Source organism: Crocodylus porosus, unplaced genomic scaffold, assembly GCF_001723895.1.
Source record: "Crocodylus porosus isolate Cpor-Errol unplaced genomic scaffold, CroPor_comp1, whole genome shotgun sequence".
Taxonomy (NCBI): Eukaryota; Metazoa; Chordata; order Crocodylia; family Crocodylidae; genus Crocodylus; species Crocodylus porosus.
The window spans coordinates 3,395,128-3,413,257 of NW_017728910.1; the positions used below are offsets into that span (position 1 = coordinate 3,395,128).

The window sequence follows — 18,130 nt, forward strand, 5'->3', positions numbered from 1 at the left end:
CTTGATGCTTGAAGCTAGTTGGAGTTCAGTTGCAGCCTTGGCTTTCCTGGTTTGCTCCCTGCAGGACTGGACCAGTGCAGAATAATCCTCCTTGGAGATGAATCCCGTCCTCCATCCTTTGTAGGCCTTTCTTTTTAGCCTCAGGAGGTCTGCTAGATCCCTGGAGAGCTAGGGGGCTGTTGTGCCCTCTTGCTGCCTTTCCTCCGAGATGGAATAGACTTAGCTTGTGCATTGAGGATCGCCCCCTTGAGGAGCAACCACTTTTCTTGGACTCCCAAGATACTTTGCTACTCTCAATTTCTTATTTTACAAGCTTCCATTTTTAACATTCAGCATTTTTTCTGGTCATTGCCCAAATGTGGTGTTCTTTATAAGTATGTTTATTTGTTATATATTTTAAATTCTGTTTATTAATTTGCCAGAATGGTCAGTGAGAAACATAGAATAAAAATGAGACCCTTATTTTATCTATGTTGACATCAGGAAAGCAAAATATGTTTTAAATGTATTTATATTTTGGCTAAATAACTAATGAAATGCAGTTACTTCCTTTATATTTCTTGGGGTTTTTTAATCTTGCACATTGGCAAGCCTTTTACAATAGTTAACGTGACTCCTACACACTTTGTTAAAAGCCAAATTAGTGTTGCTGTTGGGTTTCTGATTGCATTCCTTTTTGTTATATTGCCATTGGGCTGAAGACAAAGAACTTAACATCCCCATGATGGCCACAGGGTTCCCCTAAAGCATTTTGGTGTAGTATTTATTAATTTAACACTTTGTGAGCAATGCGTAAATGCTATAACTGAAAGGGATAGAATGAGCAAGTGAATTTGAGACACATTTTCTCTCTCTATTATTCCCGGACAAACCAAATATACAGATGTCCATGCCCATTGTCCTGGGATAAATCCTAAAAAGTTTCCCATTTAAAAGGTAGTAACAGTTTATCCCATAATATTGTAAAATACATCTGTACAATTATCCAGGAATTGCATTGCTGGATCAATGGCCTAAAAGTAGCAGTGCATTCAGCCACTCATTAAACCCTGATTATAAAAGTGATGAATGTGCACATTAATCCTAGGATATTATTGTTTTAGGATAAACACAGGCACAATTTGTCCAGGGATAAATACAACCTCTGTTGCTAGCCTTTCTTTCCTTTAGTAACCTGTTGTTTCATTTTCCAGATCTGTAAAGTATGAATAATACTTCACAGGTATTTTGAGGTATTTCACAGGTTTCCAGGTTGTAGCCATATTGGTCTAGAGGAAGAAGCAATCAGGACTTATAACAATCAGGACTTAAAAAATTGGTTAAAATTCAGTATCTTCCATCTGTCAGGTATCCAGGTTTTTTAAATGAAATCTTCATATTTTCTCAAGCAGGAAGCAACTGTGACCACCTGAAACCTGAGACACTGCCCCTGCCTTTGTTTCAAGGTAATTTGCATCATCACAGAACCTCACATAGAGGTGAGAGACTCCAGACCAGCTACGAACTGAGTGCCCAAAGGAGTTTTCCATGTATTGACTCCTCTGTGAAATCCTATGAAATATTGTCACAGGGCACTTAAGCGCCCTGCGCCTAAATTGGCAGCAACCTGTGAGAAACCCCTAGTGGTGAGAAGGGGGAGGCTGAACTGTCAGTCACCAGGGCAGTACAGGTATGAGTTGCCGAGACAACCAGTTTGGTCAGCTGACCAGAAGGGGGCAGGGCCTGGCCTGGCCTATATAAACAAGCCAGGTTGAGACCAGGTGTTCAGTTCCTCTCTGGCAGCTGAGGAAGAGGAAGCTCTGCTGGGAGTAGGCAGAGCAGAGAAGCCTGATGGCTTGAGCAGTGTCTGCTTGATGATACTGGGTGGAAGAAACCCTGGTAGGGATATGAATGGCTTGGAATTTATGTTGTAATACAGGAGTGTGAGTTTTCTGTTTTGTAGTTGTGTAAGACCAGAGGACCGGGTGAGGCTGTAGGGGTTGGAAGAGGCCTCATAGGAACTCCCCAGTAGCGTGGGGGTTCCTGGCGCCGGAGAGGGTGCCGCGTTTTGGGGTCTATCGACCCCGGCCACAGTGTGGACAGTATTGTGAGTGAAAAGCCCCAGCGCAGGCGCAGGCAAGAAGCCCCAGTGGGGCGCAAGACCTGAGAAGGGGGTCTGGGGGCCAGGCACGGCTACGGCCACTTGAGCCTTGATTGTAGGAATTGCGAGGCAAGGCCCCAGTGCGGGGGAGAGCACGGGAGACAGGCCCCGGTGCGGACGAGAGCTGTGAGGGAAGCTAGGGGGCGCCCATGAGGGCACAGGCAGACAGTTGAGACAGGCCAGGGAGTGTCTGTGAGGGCACAGGCAGCAGAGACGAGGCAGAGAGCCCGTGAGGGCCCGGGTGACTGTAGGGCCTATGCATAGCCCCTGAGGCTGGAGTGCACCGGGGCAACTAGGCAGGGTACGGACTGGGACATCTCAAGGTACCATGCCAAAGGGTAAAAAGGCAGCCTCCCTTTAACAATATTACCATCAAAGATGTGGCAGGCGAGATAATGAAGGTGCATTTGAAACTGATTTGGCACGGTAAGGGGGCACTAGGGGAGTTCACGGCACCCCTAGGTCATGTCCTGCCACAAATATGAACTTTCATTTTTACCCAGGAGAACTTTTACAATCTTTTCTCCAATGCCTGATGAAGGGTGTTTGTGTCCAAAAACTTGCAATTAATTTTTTGGTTTGTTTGTTTGTTTTGCAAAAATCTTGTTGGTCTAATGAAAGATATCATATCTACTATGAGTCCTGATTGCTTGAGGTATTTCACAGGTATTTAAAATTTAAATTATTTTGAAGTCCTTTGCATGCCTTGCTGCATAAGACATACAGTGATAATAAAGAGAAAGTATTAGCTATCTTTGTAACATTGCAGCATGCTTTAATTCTTAGATGGTTAAATTTGAATATGTTGAATGCTCCATTACATGGCATGATGATAGATTTTGATCCTTATGCTGTTTTAAATATGGAGTAACTCTAGGAACTATGGGACACTTGTGGTTATGTGCTATAAATAAAAAGTAAATTTCCAATATCCCTTCTGTCCTAATAAAAATTAACATGTGAGGTTGGAACCATGTACGTAACTGTCAGTCTAAACCAGCATAGCTCCACTGTCTAGGATCAGATGTTGCCAGAAATTTGTACAAAAGTGGGAAAAGGGGAAGGAACACCCCCTGCCATATTCGTAAACTGTATGTGGAAGGAATTAGCATGTTAAAACAAGATTCCAACCCATGTCCCTGGTGGGAAGCAATAGAAGTCCAACATTAAGAACCTGAGGTAGAAATATTGGGGAGAGGGAATCATTTTAATTAAAAGTTTTGAATTTTTTTTTGATAGCAGGGGGGAGCTGGAAGCAAAGAATAATTTGTATTTGCTGGAAAACTGATAAAGAAAGGTTGAGATACTAAAAAGTTTCCCAAGTCTCTCCATGCAAGTAAATCTGTTTCTCCTAGCTCATGGAATGAAGAGTTAGAGGACACAAAATGATATGAGAACAGAAAAGATCATTGAAAGGTTTTGAGCAGTCCTGTCATATGGGCTAGGGACAGACATTCAAAAAGCTTGAGCCTGAATTGATCAATCTTTGCAGGTTAGTCTAAGCTGCACAGCTTAAACTGATTAATAGTTGGACAGACATTTTCTGTTAAATCGGGTAATACAGCCACATGCCTGCAGTGGCTCAAGTCGGAAGCCAGAGGTACTAGGGCATGCCCGCTAGCCACTGCCAAAGGAGAGGGAAGAGAGACACCCTCCAAGGCTGTCTCCTCCCTGGTGGAGTGGAGGGGGCATGGCCAGGCACCAGCCAGGGCAGGGGGAGTAGGCAGCTACTGTCAAACTGAAGAGTGGGGATGGGCAAAAGTCCTTTCTCTAAAGCAAGCATGTATTGAATACAGCAGTTCTACCTCTAGAGAGCCCTATAATCCAAAGCACCTGAAGAAACAGAAGTATATCTTATCACTGTCAGAGAAATGGGAATTATGTTCCAGTGTGACATAAGCCCAGGCCTAGAATATCTTCATTAGAAGGCCTAAGTATGCATGTAAATGCATGTCCATTTGTCCAATATCTTAAGTCCTATTCAGTAACTTTTTGCAGTGAATTTGAGAAGAATGGTCCACTTAGATTTAATGGGTTGGTTTGTAGCTGTTATCTTGAGTCTTTTTAATTTATACTAAACTTCTGCTGAAGTTAATGAATGTTTTGCCTGTGTACATGAAGCATAATTAAGCCACAAACTATGACATTCATATAAATTACATAAATTAACTTACATGTCTTAAGGCATTTTGGACAGTCAGTGGTTAAAGCTGTCCAGATTAGCAGACTGGCAGAGTAAATATCAAAACACTGTTCTTGATTAATGTTTAACTGAAGGTTAGTGATGAAAGCCCTTAGCAACTGAATGCCTTCAACAAGAGCCACAGTCACAAACATATGGAGAGAGACTGTTTTTGTCAATGGAGAGGTATAACTGATCGAAGCTTAATCTGGTCTTCCCTGGATTGAAAAGAAAAGAAAAAAAAATAAAGTTACATTTTCTAAATCGGTTTTGTATGGCTTGCAGGAAAATAGCAGTCTGGCCTTGCATTAGACTATTAACAAATTGGTGATTTATTTTAAGAAGCAATGATAGGAGGAAAGAATCAAACCCTCTTGTGGTCTTGTTTAACTTTTAATCGGGATCCAAGTTTAGTCAGAAAAGTCAAAGACAAAGAAATTAAAAACACTTTAATAAATCCTTCTGATATTGAACAAAAGGCCAGATCCAGCTTGGGTCTAGTTTATGGGAATAAACACTTTTGACTTATGAGAACTAATCTTTAAACGTAGCACCACCTGTAAAAAAAATGTAGTAAACTGATTTAGTGACATCGCCGGTTTCATTATAATAAAAGTAAGCTGGATGCACAATAAGAACCCCCCTGGTCCAGATCTCAATTTATGATATTCATAATGCTGGATGTAAAAGTACCTACTGGCCCTAAAGGTAGGGAGTCTTTCAGCATGATTTCTTTCTCTGTTCATAAAACACTCCTAACCTGTATCTTTTACCGTTCCCTGAAGGAGCTACACTATTTGATGACCAACATAACACCTGACAAATCACCTGATAAATTTTAAAAGTGGATTTTCTAGCCCACATGGTCAAATACATTTTCAGCAAACCAACATTAAGTGCTAAGAATTTCTTAGAGCTATGAAACTTGCCTGAGCTGAGCAGAGTAGAAATGGTTTCCAGTCATTGCCTGCAAGTTGTGCTGGTCAGTATTTTAAACCTGAATGTTATTATTCATCATAAAAATATTAATAGACAACATAGCTTGCAAGCTGTTCCCCTATCTGGTTAATATAAATCTGAAGAGCCCCAGAGAAATTTGAGACCAACCATCTTTAATACTTTAAGACCAGCTTTAATACTTCAGTGTGAAAGTGTGTGTGTGTGTGTGTTGGAAAAGAACAACAACTGCAAAATACATATATCAAGTATGACATTTGTTTTCAGCTTGGTGTTCTTTTCCAGTCGATACACTTTGCCAAATCATCTAAGCAGTATTTAATGTAAATAAATCAATGGCAGCCTGTGGCATCTCATGCATCAAACAAAGCAGGAGTGACACTAGAGGAATTGCAGAGGTGTCATGCTTCTTAGAACTGGAGAAGTGTCACTGTAACCACTGTAGTTATTGTAGCTCTACTACCAGGTAAGAACTAACTATATTAGAGAAAATGCCAAATACATTATCCTTCAAAAGCTTTGCCATTGATTAGAGTAATACATTTTAAAGATTGGCCCCATTTCCACTTCCTCATATGTTTTGACCAGATCATTGATCATCTAATGAAACTTTTAATAAAATCTGATCAACATTTTGATGTCAATTTCACTTTTTTGTGTTAGGATTGCTTAAAAATAATGCCTTGATAATTGTGGATATCCCAAACTATTACATAAAATGTCCAGACACAATTTTACTGAAAGATCAGGCTTGCTTTTTTCTTCTTGTCTTAAATGTCTTGCTTATAATGTTGATTTAATGGTAAAATGACCTGTGGACTGTTTAGGGGCAGTGAAAATGCCTCCTGTTCTCTGAGTCTCTCAGCATATCAGTGTACAGTTTACTTTAATTTTAATCTGAATTTTGCAATTCATCTTCAAGCCTATGAGAGGTTTTCCAATTTTCATTGTAGCTATGCTACTTGACTTCCTCTATGACAAGGGGAAAAGATTCTTTCGTCATGTTTAAGTTGTTTTAGTTAGTTTTTAAACCACGTCAGTGAAAATATGACTACATACAGATGTTCCAAAAGCCCCTGTGGAAGCACTCTTACCACATTTTACTCAAAGTATGGTAAGTCAGAGCAGGAGCCAGCTGAGGAGACGTTTGCTATTTGGTGAGGGGCTCATACCCTAGCCACACTGGCTGCTGGGGGCACTCTCATATGCCTCCCAGGAGGTTGCCAGACCAGCCCCTCACTCCAGCCCTGCCCCCCTCTCCCCTCCTGCTGGTGACTGTCAGCAGTGGCTGAGGGGAAGGTGGGGAGAAAAGGAGCAGGCACCATCATGAAGGCTGCCCCAACTGGCTGGGGCCTGGAGAGTGCTGACTGAGTCTGCACGGAGGGGCTCCCTTCCCTCTACCCAGCCTCTTGACAGCTGCAGATAGCAGCTGCAGAGTGTCATGGCCTGGACAGGGCTGCTGCAGGGAAGAGCTCTGGGGTCTATGTCCTAATGTATCACTGCCCAGCCAGAGCTGCTGCGGTGGAGGGAACCCAGAGCCCTTCCCCAACAATAGCCCTGGCCAGGGTGCTGTGATGAGGGAGACGCTGGAGCCCTTCCCACACAGTACCCCCCACAACTGGGGCACCTGCAGGGGCAGAAACTCCCCTTTCCCCACCCCCCTGCCAGGCTGCTCGAAGGGCTGGGATCAGAGGCTGTCACTGCCTGGGATGGCAGCAATTGCACTCTCAGTTAGCTCTTGGCGGGGTCTGGCCAGATGTTCGATAAAGCATTCTAGCAGGAAGTGTTTAGGTTAGTACACATCCACCCAGGTTTAACTTAGAGCGGGATCTGCCATTTTAAAAATGCTTTGTGTGTCACGAATGTCTGTTCTGTTAGAGCTGGAAAGTTTTCTGCATGCTTAAAGTTCATTAAGTGTAGTGTCTTTGCCTACACTATAGTTTCAACTGGTGTTTAGTCCTGTTCGTTCTAGATGGTTGTTAATTTGTGAAACGGTAGTTTGACCATTATCAATTTTTTTAGAGTCTGTCCAGCTACATTGCCATTTCTTTGCACTTTAATGTGCAAGAGGTACATAAGTAATCAAATCAAAAGGATAATGGGTTTATATCCATTAACCCATTTCTACCTCAGAAGTCTCAAACTTCTCAGCTTTGTCCCTGGTTTCTTGAATTTTTTTGGAGAATAACTTTGTTAAATGATCTCATGTCATGTCAAGCAAAACTTTTGCATGGCCATTGTGAAACCAAGTCTAGTCAAAAGTTACCCTAAGCCTAGAGGCCTACTGAGCTAGTGTGCTGGAGGCACATCAGTTTCTGGAACCTGTAACATTCATGAGACTGATGTAGTTAGCATCATATCTGACCACCTTTGACTCCTGTCTTTGAATAACTAGATACCATCTGTCACTGGGGCAACTGAGGGGGACCTTTGGTACAAGTCCAGATGAGAACTTGATCCCACATGTCAGAAGCCATAGAGATGCACCTTACCCACTCTGCCACTGCACCCATCTTTGAGAATATGTTTGCCAAAATTATCATTTGCCAAATCATTTATTTTTCTTTTTCAGGTTCTTTAAAGAACTTGAAATGAGGCATCAGAACAACATCTTCATAGATGACATCAGTGACATAGTTGAAAAGCATACAACATCAACCTTTGACCCATATGTGAAATATTGCACTAATGAGGTCTATCAGCAGCGAACACTCCAGAAACTATTGTAAGAAATTTATGCTTTGAATGTCAGGATGTAAAATCATCCCCTTAATAGTAGGAGTCAACAGCCCATATAGGAACCAGTGCAGCAAAGAATGTAAGCATGTGCTTATCTAAAAGCACATGTTCAAATTCCACAGAAGAAATTAAGGGTAAAAAATATGTCTGGCTGTATAGCACAATCTTCTTGTGATCATGTGTAGAATTCTGTTCCCATTGATAAGTTTTCCCAATTTTTTTTTGTCATACATTGCGTTATATGTATAGCATTCATGTTTCTAACTAAACTGTTCTATATCATATTCCTAAATAAACTGTTTTGAGTACTAAAAGAATATGATTCCTCACAAGCCACTATTCCTCAGATTAATGACATCACTGTTTATTTGAAAAGAAAAGAAAACACATTTTTGTTAAAATACTCATCTTTGAAAAAAAGAAACAAAAAAAACCCCTTCTTTTTCTACAGAGCTACAAATCCAACATTCAAAGAAGTGCTGTCACGGATCGAATCCCATGAAGACTGCAGGAATTTACCGATGATCTCTTTCCTCATTCTCCCAATGCAGAGGGTTACACGCCTTCCATTACTGATGGATGTGAGAACAGAGTTACTCTTTCTTCTCATATTTTATATACTTAGAAAGTCAACGATCTCTACTTTTTCAGTTCTGGACCATTTCTACCTCTTAAATGTAGCTTATTTAGACTGGGCCACTAGCTGAATAAACTGGTCTGTCACCAACAAAATAGCAATTGTAAAATTTGTGGTATAAAATTGTGGTTAAATCTGGATGCAGGTACCAGAGAAAACACATATATGGAACTACAACTAGAGCTATGGTCCTTCAGTTCAAAAAACATAGACTTGCTACTTTGCGGGTTCAGAGACGGTTTCATTTCTAGGCTTCAACCCCATCCACTTACACTGATAAGCTGTTACTCACAGGAATGTTCTCAGTGAACCTGTTAATTAAGGGGCAGGAAGATCACAATCTGACTTTTAGCTAAGACATCTAGTAATAGGTTCTGTACACTCAGTGAGGCAGCTGCTACAGGGTAATATCATCGGCATATTTAGCCAGAAACCGATATAGTAACCTGTGGATGCCACCTCCCAGAAGGTCGTAATATTGATTGGAAGAGTCAGGAAGTAGAGATGGAAATTTGAGGAAAACATCTGTACTCATGAGGTTTTTAGCATTTCTGTATGGATGCCAGAAGTCAATTATGATCTGGACCATTGCCATTGGTGTGAATTAAAGTCAGTACTTGAATTCTACCTTTAATAGGATCCAGATCAGAACATACAAAGACAAGATTAATCTTCAGTTAGGAATTCTGTAATAACCCGGAGCATATATTCCGTATTTTACAGTGACTGCTTGGAGTGGTCCTTCAGGTGATAGTAGTAGAAAGTTTATATATTTCAGGTCTCTAATCATGCTCTATTGTGCCATAAATCCCTGTGTTTAAAAAAAAGAATCCATCACCCACCCAGTATTTTCCCTTTCTCTCTAAACTTAAGATATTCCATTTTTGTTGTTTCAGATAATTTAAGAAAAATAATATGAAAAATGTGAAGACTTTTTTTCTGGCGTATTAACACAGTTTTGGAGCCATTTCAGAATGGGTTAAACATGGAGGCCTTTGCTACATTTGTATTGCACCCAACCTGTCCATACATAACAATTAGAATATAACAGTTGTTGTCCATGCCTTGGGAGATGGATTTCTACACTTTATGTTAATTTTTTTTCTTTACAGTAATTTTTCATTTCACTCTAGCTGTAATACAGGAAAGATGATTCCCTTATTATATTCAGACCAAAAACACAATTTTGCTGGGTTCATACTGCAGGTATTGCAATATATGCATTACTCCAAGAAAAAAAATATAATTTAGCCCCTTCTTCATTAGGAATACTTAATGCCAGATGTTTGTTCCAACTAGTGAAAGTAAACTTTTCCAGTATGTGAAACTGTCATGTTTAATACATTGATCAAATTAATCTCTTGTTACTTTGTGGATTGTTCGATTCTATGGTTCCCTTGATGCTCTTTCAGATTTTTTTTTTAAGACCATTTCTACATTTTCTGTGTTTTCTTACTGCTGTCAGTGCTCGTAACAGTACAGCACAGAGAGCAGTTGGTAGTATGTTCCCAGTAGATAGTTTCCAGAGAGGGAGAAGGTATAGCAGCCCATTGCAAACACTAACTTCATACGGTTAGACCTGTGCTTTTCAAACTTCATAACATCACAGAACCCTTTTGTTCGCACTGGACCTGATACTTTGTTCCAGGTGAGCACAGCTTTTCTGAATGAAACCAATCACGACCCCTTCCATTTGATAATAGGTGAATTTTATTGATACACAGTTAGCAAGTAAGATTACTGCAAGCAAAGTAAGCAAAATAAGAGCACATTCTACTTATTTACCAGCCCTAGGGTTTCGCAAGATAGTATGTGTGGCTGGGACATGAATGCCACCTCGTGGTTCTTGCTTGAATCATGATGTCAGCAGCCTTGGAGGTTGGGGAGTGGATGTCTCATCCAAATGATTGCCCCAAAGTTTCCTCCTTTTGTTTCTTTTTCTCCTGATGATTCTTCATTTCTGGGTACCATTGATTGGTTTTCCTGTGGCCATAATGCTGTCCATGTTTTGCCCTGTCAGCCTTACCCCTTGTTTCTTTAAACATATGACATACATATATCTGAATTTGATAATTTATTGGTACCTTAATTTGGTAATTTCTGGTCTCCTAATTTGGTCAGGATATCTCACCAAGTTACAGTGGGTCATTGGGACCTGATGAAAATTGTACATGTTCCTATCTTATTATGGCTCTAAGGGAGCAAAGTGCTTGTTTTACTGATGCATGTTCTCAGTGTCCCCGGATGTATGTGCCTGTCTGTCTGCTAGCTTTGGACCCTTGGATTCTAACATGCTGAGAACCTGAATATTCACTGTAGACTTTAGAAACCAATTAACCCTTGCCATTACCTCTGGACCATCATCCTAATGCAAGCCAGTTTCTAAAAGCAAATTTCTAATATCATCGTCTAGCCATCACCTTTAATATTACTTATTCTGCTGTGGAACCCCTTCCCCTATCTTAAAGAGCTGGCATGGAGCTGGGCAACCCAATCTTGCAAAAGAGGTTCATCTCTTCTTTGCCCACTCTGCTATTACCCCTTCTCTTTGTGGAACCTCTTATGATCTAGAACCCCAGGATCCCTCAGAACACAGTTTGAAAATCATTGGGTTTCCATTAGAAAACTTGCAGCAAATGTTCAGCAATAAATTGAAACATTAAGAACCAGATTATGCCAGGTTTTACATGGAAGGGTAAAGGGCAAAAGGAGTCTCCTTTATCCCCCTTTTTGCATGGTCTGCATAAGCCACAGGCACAATTAAAATGGAGTGCAGGTTCTGTAGCATTCCAAAATGCTTAGGAGACTATGGCTTGCCTCTTTCCTTGCAGGGGACCACAGATTGAGACTGGCATGCAAGGGAAAAGATATGCTACACTCCCTGAAGGGCATCTCTGTGGGTGTCCCCTTAAGTACACAGATGAGGTCTGGTAAATGAGAAGGTGCATTCAGGTGTAGGACAGAGCACCTTCAGGGTTAATCTCACAGGTGCATCTTCATTCTGTAATTGCATTTTAGATGTAACAGTCTGAAGTGTTCAGATTCCTGAAAAGTCTAATTCTTTCTTTCAGACTATTTGTCAGAAAACCCCCAAAGACTCACCAAAATATGAGGACTGCAAACAAGCTTTGAAAGAAGTAAGCAAGGTAGGTTTTTAAAAACTCAATCCTGCTCCATACCCACATCTGGTTTTCTTCTTCTTTTCCCCAGCTGTGTAGTCAATTTATCATTCCAGTATGAGAGGGAGTCACTTTTCTTTTTCTGAACAATAAGTGGTTTACTTGATATCTATGTAGTTTTCCCTTTATTACTTGCTTTGGTTGTGCATTTTTATTGTTCATTATCCAAAGAAGGGATAAAAGGTATGACAGAGTATACTTATATCAGGGAAACCGCCATGAACTGGATCTTCAAGAAAATTAAAGGATTGTTTTTTTTAAATAAAATGAAACAATTCCTGTTTGTCAGTCTGAGAGAGATGCATCGACATTCCCTTGTCATTCTGGAGCAAGAACTTCTTTATTGAGTACTGAAAACAAAAGAAATTCCATGCGTAGGTTGTAAATATTGACCACAGTTGATCTTATGATAACCTCCAGTATGCTCCTGTTAACGCTGTATGACTAGATTTCAGTAGCGTATTTTGGTAGCAGCTTCCAAATTCCAAATGAAAACTCCATTGCTACTGGAGAAATATAGCTATTGGAAAAGCAAGGTACTTTGAGACACAAATGATGGGGATTAGTATCTCAGAATTTGGAAAACTGAACTTTCAATAAATGATAGTTACATTGGTTGAATTCACATACTCCTATTAGAAATAAGGTTCTTCACCTGTTAGGGCTAGTAATTGCATTAAGCCCTGTGGATTCTGGTCTGCTTTACCTTATTTACATTATTTACATATGGGAAATGTTATTTTTTTCTGTTAAAGATGAAGGGTAATAAAAGATGAAAATTCCAAATGCGGAAATCTATCAGTGACTACTGACAGAGCTAGGTTTACATTTAAATCATGTTTTCTCTATTTTTTAAGAAAAAATCCTGAATTCAGACATTAACCTAATGCTATTGCCGACACTGTTGTATTTTTCTGTGGAAATGTTATATGGCATACACTGTATTCAAACTGGAAGACACGAGGCAGGGGAATCTGCCTGATTGATACAGTTCATATTCTTCTGTCTGGATACTGCTGAAATCTCCTCAATAAGCATGATTTTATTTCTGATACATTGAAAAACCCTTCTGTGGAACACATTTTCAAGTTTTGTTTCCCCAACCCTATACCCTCAGCTCTTCCAAATGACTAACCTGTTGTAATAAATTTATTGCCTGGTAGTAACTGCTTGGCTTCTGTCTTATATACAATGTGATAAAAATATAGCAGCCTGACTTTCTAACCTTCCTCAACAGTAATTACAGCAAAGTAAATATGATTTTATTTTCCTAGTGGAGAAGTAGGAAGGTTCTTTTGTCCTTTTTAGGCTTTTGATGCTACATATTAGCCTTCTGGAGAAGGCTCTCCAGACTCAATTGATTTGTGGGGGGATTTTCAGTGAGCTATCCAATACTAAGTTGATGACAAGCATTAGAAAGTGTCATAGTGGGCACATCTACAAAAGATCTTTACTGTGCAGCTGCCTAACTAACACCACAGTAAAGACCCTGCATCTACACATGCTGCCCTTAGGTTGCAATAAACTAATAAACGCTGCCATAGCTCAGTACTTGTAAATTCAAGTACTATCCTGCGACAGCATTATTTACCACACAGCAGCACACGTGTAGATACTGAGGGGGCTGGCTGGGGCACAAGGGTGCTTCAGTGCGGGGCCGCCTGCCAGTTAGCCCTGTGCTGGAGGACTCTCATGCCCCAGCCAGCCCCTCTGCAGCACATTGAGCTGGATTGGAGCAGCCATGGGCTGGTAGGCTGACCCCCTTGGCCCCCTGCCACCTGGCACTACTCCAACCTGGCTCAATATGCTGTGGTCCTGGGTGCATGTTTAAATTCAGCTCCGAGGAGCAATAAACTCCAGCACAATATGCACTGTTAGCTATCAGTATATTAGGTATGCTTTTCATTAAATTGCTGCATCACTGGAAGGATCCGGGAAACTTGGGGAATCAATGGAGTACACTGTTCCTAACTTCTAAGAGGGAAGTCTTAGCAACAAGGAAGTGTTCATTGAGTCTTGGAAACTCCATGAAAAGAGTTAAGCAGTGGTTTTTTTTTTTCCCATTTCAATTCTTCCCTCTTTTAAATTTCTCCAAGGAATGTAACTAAAGTCTCACTTACAGTGAGCACACTGACAGTGGGTAAAAAGGTTTCTGACTTCCTTATCTTTCCAAAAGAGCACCATAACATTTACCTTGGTGTCTTCCTTCCATAAAAAATCTGCACGCCTGTGATGGTAAGGGAAGCATATTAGGCCTGTGCAAAATTTCACCAAGTATTTCATTTTGCAGCTGTTTCAACATGTTTTGAGCTTGAAATAGTGAAATCTAAATGAAACAAAAAGCATTAAAATAGCTTCAAAACAAAATGGGGACACTCAAAATGTTTTGAAAGTTTTGAAAAATTTCAAGTTTCAAAGCAGATCAGAGGTGAGAAACAGGGGAGAGCCAGGCTCCACAGCCCCCATGTAGCTCAGCTCGGCGGGCTCTCCCCGCCTCCCGTCACCAGACTGCACTCCATGGGGCTGGCGGAGCTGATCAGAGGGTAGTGCAAGCTCTGCCCGCCTCCTGTCACCAGGATGCCCTCCGATTGGCTCTGCCAGCCCCACAGAGCGCAGTCTGGTGGGGGGACGTGGGCAGAGCGGCGCTGCTTTCCAATCGGCATTCTCCTGTCATCTGGTGCAGATCCAGGGGCCTGCACCCCCGGAAGGAGTCCAGCACAGCTCTGCAGCCCTCCCAGATCTGTGCCTAGATGACAGGAGGCTGCTGTTGCTGCCTGGGGCCAGCGGTGGCATCTCTCTTCCCCGGCACTGGGTGCGGGCTGCGCCCAGCCCCAGTCCCAGGTGGAGGTGGCAGCCTCCTGTCATCTGGCACAGATCCAGGGGCCTGCACCCCTGGGAGGAGCCCAGCACAGCCTCTCAGCCCTCCCAGGAGTGCAAGTCCCCGGATGTGTGTGTCGGATGACAGGAGGCTGCCACTGCTGGCAAATTTTGCTTTCAAGATTTGAGGTGCAGTTTCTGAGAAACCTCTACAACTATCTCCTTGAAACATGGCAGGCCTCATTCCCCCAAAAGAGGCTACCATTGCTGCCATTTGCATCTGAATCAGGCAACAAATGACAACATTTTAGGCATTTTCATGATTCCCCATTATAGCTTATGGGCAAAATGTTGAAACGAGTCGAAACAGTGAAACAGTTTCAACAAAATGAAATGGGACAGTGCTTCAGAATGAAACAAAACTACAAAACAAAACACTGTTCCTTTGAAATGGCGAAACAGACATTGAAATGAAGCGATAGTGTTTTGCACAGCCTTACAGCACATATAATAGAGTCATAACTACAGAACACATTTGTGTGTCAAAATAAGAGGGGCACCCTCCCATGGAGCCCCTGCTTGGACTGACCAGCTACAGATTATGTAGGCCACTGACTTTGTACCACCTGTACTACATTGTGTTATCCAATTAATTCTATGGCTTAAAGCATGACACAAAAAATACCAGCTTCTTTGTGAATTTCTTGCTTCCTCGAAGAAATACTGTAAAGGAAATGCCAGTATTACAACATCTGAATATATATGCATTGTAACACTATTTTTCTTTATTTTTGTTCGAGTTGGTCCGTTTATGTAATGAAGGTGCTCGGAAAATGGAGAGGACAGAAATGATGTACACAATTAACTCTCAGCTGGAATTTAAAATCAAGGTATGATATTTCCATTCATGAATCCATTTAATACATGCAGAGCTTTGGCCTTTTTTCAAGTTTTAATAGAGTCACGACCAGTCTAAATGAAACAATTCCCAGTAATATTAATGATAGAAATAGTCTGAAGTTTTTTACTGAGGCAAATAAAATCTATTTAAATAAAAATAAATACCATATAGAAAAAATAGAATGGAAAGTCTCTTTGTATTAGTAGTTGAACATTTGTCTATACTAAAACTATTTTTGAATTGACATCTTTTATTTATTTTATATTAAATATAAAACAATAAAAAGGACTGATGTATGGACTCCAATTTCCTTGCAGTTACTTAGAATGCCAACCCTGCATCTACGTTTCAGAGACCCTGTCCTTTCTACCATATCACAGCTGTAAATACAAATGATAACTTGTTGGCCATCTTCTGTCCCCCAACTTTCTTAATGGTCAGACAAAACGAGCATTGGTTGGTCTCTCCCAAGCTGCACATAGCAGTGTAGTGAATGCAAGTGACTTCAGGGGCTCCAAAAAGCTGTTTTGAATCCAGAATATGTGGGTAGTATTTGCATGAGTGCAGCAGATAAACTCTGTAAGGATCATCCTGTATGTGTTAATTATGGAATCATCCCTTTTCTGTGGGAGACTGTTGAAATCAAGATGTAATGTTACGGAAGTACTGTGTGCACTACTAAATTCAGAGCTGGCCCCAATTAGTTGCACAGGAGGTTGGTAGTTCTACTGAGATGACTGATGACCTCTCAAGTAAGGGGAACTCAAGGAATGGCTATACTAGGTGTGATCACTGTCCGGCATAGCTGTGCTTCAGAAATTCCTTGGATAGATCAAGTTATACAGGCAAATCTGCACTTTCATTGTTCATTTGGTTCACTCTTGGGGGTGAATTTACTGGTAAAAAGCAGAGGGCACTTTGCCAACTTAGTACACTGACATTTCTAGACCAGTAAGGCATTGCTTATGTGGCTTTACTAAGACAAAATATCCCCTTTACTCTTTAATTTGTCTTTGCGACTATAAGGACTAGGACTTTATTTTTATAGGCCTACAAAAATCTGAATTCTTCAGACCTTATCAGGGTTTTGATATATTTGCTGTTCTGGTGCATGCTGAATACTGCCTTGTTTTGGCATGTATGTGGATTAGGCAGTATGAAAAGAATCTATGCTGATTCTGGTATACTATAGTTTAAAATAAGCCCCAGAGGTAAACACAAGACACCATCTAGGCAGTTTCTTGTACACTTCCCTGTAACTTTGTTGTGCTAGCTCTGACCAATAAAATCTTTACTTAAATCGTTGCTGTTTAGATTTAGATTAGACATCCGCAAGAACTACTTCGCAGTTAGGGCAGCTAGGAGCTGGAACCAGCTACCTAGGGAAGTGGTGCTGGCTCCTCCCTTGGGGATCTTTAAGAAGAGGCTTGGTGACTACCTGGCTGGACTCATTTGAGTCCAGTCTTTTCTCCCGCCCAGGCAGGGGGTCGGACTTGAAGATCTGCAAGGTCCCTTCTGTGATTCTATGATATGATTCTATGTACTGAGTTTACAGATCTTTACTCTCCTTTAGCCCCCACAATGTGTTGTAGTAAGCCCTAATTAATTTTAAAGAGCTTAAGATAATTATATTTGAAAATATATTGCTTTTGTTAGAGCTGAAGTTATAACTTCTGAATATTTCCTTTTTTTAGTTTAAGAAAAATATTCTTATTTTATGGTCTAATTCGTAACTGGTCTGGCAAGTAAATAGCAGAAAATAGTGAGAAAATACTAGTCAAATGTTGTTAATCTGGCTTCCAGTATTTTGAAAACATTCACATAATGACAACAATAGAATTTTCTTTGTACTTTAAAAATGATTATGAAAAATTGTTTGTTAATGGAACATCATATTTTTAGCATTGTCAGCATTCTTTCCCAAGAAGCCTACTTAATGCAATGGCAAGATACACCGTTTTACATTTTTTAAAAAAAGTAAATGTGAGTCTTTCTCTCTCTCTCCTGTAGAAAATGTTTGCCTCAGAAGAGAGGTTTTTCAAAACATACAAATAATAGTTATTTACATATTTTTAAATAAAAATAGAATAAGGAGTGAGATATGCATATTTGCTTGTAATTACAAAGGTTAAATAAACTGTCCTTTATCCTCAAGTCCTACTAAAGGTCTGTTGATCTCAATTTAGATAGAAAGAACTCTCCCTTAAGAGTGTGGACTCTTCTTGAATTAATATTCCAACTAAATACTCTCACTAGTTTCATGGCAACAATAGCAAATTCGGTTCTTTCACTTCCCTGTATTTTTTTTGCTGGTGTATCAGTTTGCGTATCATACATATAATTTAGTAGTTTAGAATTTATATGTGGTTTGAGAGTTTGCTAGTTGGCTTGTAAAAACCTGGTTTTTGTCATACTTCCATTACACTTTATTAACTCAGATATTTAGGGTTTTTTATGGAAAGATTTCATAGATTTCATAGACACTAGGGCTGGAAGGGACCTCGGAAGATCATCGAGTCCAGCCCCCTGCCCAAAGGGCAGGAAGTCAGCTGGGGTCATAGGATCCCAGCAAGATAAG

At 40.6% G+C, this 18,130-nt stretch overlaps 1 protein-coding gene across 1 annotated transcript in view; it reads left to right on the forward strand.

Moving 5' to 3' along the window:
• Positions 1-18,130, forward strand: part of ARHGEF26 (Rho guanine nucleotide exchange factor 26) — a gene marked incomplete at its 5' end in the record, with an annotated part of 141,428 nt that overhangs the window by 77,173 nt on the left and 46,125 nt on the right. Inside the window, 4 exons of the mRNA XM_019532508.1 lie at positions 7,852-8,004; positions 8,470-8,599; positions 11,727-11,801; positions 15,452-15,541. Of these exons, the coding sequence (XP_019388053.1) occupies positions 7,852-8,004; positions 8,470-8,599; positions 11,727-11,801; positions 15,452-15,541 (448 nt within the window). The remainder of the gene's footprint in view (positions 1-7,851; positions 8,005-8,469; positions 8,600-11,726; positions 11,802-15,451; positions 15,542-18,130) is intronic.